The following is a 4,368-nucleotide window of genomic DNA, read 5'->3' as shown; positions in this document are numbered from 1 at the left end:
TGCGGCCGGGGCGGGCGGGCGACGGGGCCGGGCCGGGCCGGGGCGGCGGCGGCGGCGGCTCCTCACTCGCCGGCGGCGGCGGCCTCGGGGAGCCGGAGGAGCATGTTCGCTCCCCGCGGGGCGGGGGCGGCGCGGGGGGCCGGGGGGAGCGGGCGAGCCCAGCGCTCCGCTCCGCTCCGCTCGGGCCGAACGCGGGGCGCGCTGGGGGCAGGGCCGGCGCCGCGCGCGGCTCCCTGGGACGCGCCCGACGCCGTGACGTGCGCGCGCCGCGCCCCGGCCCCCGCCCGCCTGCCCGCACCGCCGGGGGCGCGCACCGCGCGTGCGCGGGGGAGGGCGGGAGGCGGCGGGAACGCGCGTGCGCCGTCCGGGGAGAGGGGCGGGGCTCGGGCGCCGTGAGGGGGGAAAGGGGGACCCGGGGAGAGGGGGGAACGGGGGTGATACTGGGGGATGTGGGGACAGCGAACGGGGACCCGGGCTACGCTGGGGGGCATGGGGACAGCGAACAGGGACCTCTGAGGGGAGAGGAGCGATGCTGGGGGACATGGGACAGCGAACAGGCAGCACTGAGGGGACAGGAGCGATGCTGGGGACATGGAGACAGTGAACGGGGAACCCTTAGGGGATAGGGGCGATGCTGGGGGACATGGGGATCGCGAACGGGGACCCCTGAGGGGACAGGGGGGACAGTGAACAGGGACCCCTGAGGCGACAGGGGCGATGCTGGAGGACATGGGGACAGCGAACTGGCACCACTGAGGGGACACTTGGGGACATGGGGGCAGCAAACGGGGACCCCTGAGGGGAGAGGGAGACATGAGGGCAGCAAACAGGGACCCCTGAGGGGACAGAGGCCATGCTGGGGGACATGGGGACAGCAGGAAGAAGCTGGAGGAGAGGGCGCTGCTGCGGGGAGCCGTGAGGGGAAGAGTGGACCCCACCAAGTACCCAGCAGAGAGAAATAAATAATGGGAATAAACCCCCTGCAGGCCGGGAAGGTGAGGGGTGTTGTGCTCAGCAAAGCACGTAGAAGTGGTTCACGGCATTTAAGAGCAGCTCAAAATTGACTTATTTCGTTATTTTAAGCAGCTGCTTCAAAGCTGAATCATAACTTTTGCACAACTGGAGTCTTGTGGGGCCAGCACGCTCTGGAGCCACACGGTGTGTGCAGGGTGATAAAACTGTTTGAATTCCTTTAGCAGTGGAACTCTCTGTCATCATGAAGTCATCATTCATCTAAGGAGAATAAAAAAAGCTGAGCCCAGGGGTGTCCAGCAGGTCACACAAACACAGCAATGCCACATCCACCCTTCTCTTCACACTTGGTTTAATGAAGATTAGGCACTAAATGTTTTCCAAGAATTATATTGGTTCAATCCCTGTATTTGGCAGTATACTTTTTTCTTTTTGTCTCATTCAAAAGAATCAGGAAAGGGTTAAAATATACCAAAATTACAGGCAATGAATATGTTTAAATTACAACAAAGGTTGTACATATTTCTGGATGGCTCAAACCACACTTGAAGGAACCTGTCTGTACATTTTTCTGGGTTCATTACAGCCTCCCTCAAATGACCCTTCCCCTGTCATGTTTCATTAAGGTGAAAACTTCAGTTCAACCAAGAGGGTGACTCAAGTAAAATGCTGCAGGTGCCTAACACTTGCATCTCACTATCAGGAAAAATCCAAAATATCCCTAAAACCTGTGCCAGGGAATCATTTAAATCAGATTTCCTCTCAACAGTTGAAGAAACTGAAGCTGTGTAAGCCCCACTAACAGTTTATAAAAGATACTCAGTACTTCACTCTCTTAAATGATTTTGGTGATTCTGGGGAAAAGCTGTTGGTCAGAAAGCCCAACTTAATATAAATAATACATGACTCCAGAGAGATTACAGGAATAGCTTTAATTTCCCAAAATACACCAATACAGAATCAATTTCTCCTGTAACAGAATGAACACGGCATGAAATATATATTTTACCCTTAAATAGAACTTTATTCAACCAAATCCAAGATTATTCCAAAATTATCTCTTAACATTAGCTTAGAGAATTATTTTTGCCATTTTTCCCCATTCAAAATCCCTTACATATTGCTTAGGAAAAAAATCTTTGAAATATTAATTTAAAAAGCATTTTTTTCTGGAAAAACAGGGAGAAAGTGAGAATGGAATTATTTTTTTCCTTGAATATTCCTTTTTAACACCTCCAACAAAACGAATGGAATAGTGAGAAGTTACAAGAACACTCTGCTCAACTTTTACACAAAACTGAGAACTCAGGAGTGTGACTTGGACGGGGGGAACTCGAGCTGGCACAGCCCCAGCTGGGACTGGCAAGGCAGAGGCTTAAAACTGGCTTCAATTCTCCTCTGCTCTCAACTCAGAGCTTAGAAAACCAAGTCCAAATTCTCTTTGAGTGAAGCTGAGATAATTTGTGTGAAGGTTGTGGCTCCAAGCCCTGGCAGAGCAGGAACCTGGAGGGGACGAGCGTGTCCCAGCTCCCCACGGGGCTGCAGCTGGAGAGCAGGAGGATCTTTTACTTCTAGAAAAGTTTGTTGCCAGCCAAAAGTTTCTTCCAATGTGCCCATGGGTGGTTTTCAAGATCCAAATAACCTGGGGGATACAAAAAAAAAAAAAAAAAAAAAAAAGAGGTGAGAAACAGCCACACCAGTGCAAGGCTGATTTACTTGGTGGGTTTCCACCCCACCCCAAAATGAAAAACATCCCCCAATTTAAACCCAGGTGATTTTTGTTTTGAGTAACCCCCAAAAACCAACATTCAGCATGAGGCTGAATGGCTCAGGTGCTGGCACAGGTGGTTTTCATGCACTACAGATGCTCACATTAGCATAAAAAACCCCATGAGATCAACCCACATTTGAAAATTGAAATAAAGAAGTGAAAAAGAATTGTGGAAAAATCGAGTGGGAGAGACAGATGTGAAAAGAGATGCATGTGCAAGAAAAGTGCCAATAAGTGAGAAGATGCTGCACAGGGTTACTCACACAATCATGCAGAACATCATGAAGATATTCCACAGGGCAATGAAGATTCGGAAATACCTGAGACTCAGCAAGAACTCTCTGATATTGTCACCTAGAATCCAAGAGGAGAAGCTTTTGATATGAAAAACACACCTGACAAGTCACATTTTCAGCTCTGCCTGAAAATCACAAGCAACTCTGAGAGGGAAAAACAAAATTAAAAAACACAACAAAAAGTTTGGATTGAAATTTGAGGTTGTAGGTGAAGGATGGATGCTCTGTTTGGTGCAACTTTGTAAGGAGACGTGGGAAAATACCAAAAAATTATAAAAAGGGGCCACACTGTGAAAAAGGGAAGACCAAAAAAGGTTTTCTGGGATTTTTAACCAGCAAACAGAGCTGCAAGGGAGCAACACAGGAAATGGCAATCAGGGAGTGAGCAGAGCGTTACCTCATAGCATAGGTACCTACAGGTCAAAAATGCTGAAAGAAATGTGCTTTTTGTATACTTCTCATTTCAGTTTACAATTAATAAACCAGTTATTCCACAGCAATTCACATCTAACAAAAAGGGGTAGAAAATCTGTGGTTTGGCCAAGGATTTCCTCCAGAAAATCCCGTTCCTGTGCGTGTCCCGTGCCCGGCTCCCGCATCCCCTCCGTTACCGGTCGTGGGTTCCCTCTGCTCCTCTCCGAATCCCTCCGTGTCCCTCCTCCTCCTGTGGGGCACAGGGGTCGTGTCAGGCAGGTGAACCCCAAAAAAACCCTCCCCGTTCCCCTGCCCGCCCTTCCCCGGTCGCTCACAGCCTGAAGTTGAGCACGGCACCGGCGTTCACCAGCAGCGTCCTGCGGGAGAGACGGGGATGGAGAGGGGCAAGGAGAGGGGATGGGGAAAAAGGGTCGGGGAAGGGGAATGAGGATGGAGAAGGGAGAATTGGGGACGGTGGAAAGGGGATGAAGAAAGAGGGAAGGGAAGAAGGAAACGAGCACGGGAAAAGAGAGAGATGGGGAGTGAGGACGGGGATGGAGAATGGGAAAAAGGTCGCGGATGGTGAAAGAGGTCAAGGAAGGGAAACGGGGAAAGGGTCAGGATGGGGGAGAAGGGGAAAGGACGGGAAAAGTGAGACGGGGAAAGGGAGTGAGGCCGGGAAGCGGGTCGGGGAGGGAGAACGGGGATGGGAAGGGGTAAGGGGATCGGGAAGGCGGAAAGGGGCCGAGAAGCGGGACGGGAACAGGGTCAGGCACAGCCAGGCCGGGCTAACCCGGCCGAGCCGCTCCCGGTTCCCGGCCCCGGTACCCGCAGAGCAGCAGGTCCCCGATCATGGCTCCGGCGGCGGCGGCTCCGGGGGCCGGGGGGAAGCGGAAGGGGCGGGCGCTGCCCGGG

General features: G+C 52.3%; 1 protein-coding gene across 1 annotated transcript; it reads right to left on the bottom strand.

Moving 5' to 3' along the window:
• Nucleotides 1–1,971: 1,971 nt before the first annotated feature.
• On the bottom strand, nt 1,972–4,333 carry SMIM7 (small integral membrane protein 7). The gene is made up of 5 exons (XM_054291226.1): nt 4,282–4,333; nt 3,789–3,830; nt 3,651–3,703; nt 3,007–3,097; nt 1,972–2,614 (listed from the first exon to the last, which is right to left on the bottom strand). Exons 1-5 carry the CDS (start codon nt 4,305–4,307, stop codon nt 2,599–2,601), a joined length of 228 nt encoding a protein of 75 aa, XP_054147201.1. The 5' UTR covers nt 4,308–4,333; the 3' UTR covers nt 1,972–2,598.
• Nucleotides 4,334–4,368: the final 35 nt, after the last annotated feature.

Source organism: Melozone crissalis, unplaced genomic scaffold, assembly GCF_028551555.1.
Source record: "Melozone crissalis strain CALT ecotype California unplaced genomic scaffold, PUWL_Pcris_2 ptg000088l_1, whole genome shotgun sequence".
NCBI lineage: Eukaryota > Metazoa > Chordata > Aves > Passeriformes > Passerellidae > Melozone > Melozone crissalis.
This window is presented reverse-complemented; position numbering and strand designations above follow the sequence as displayed.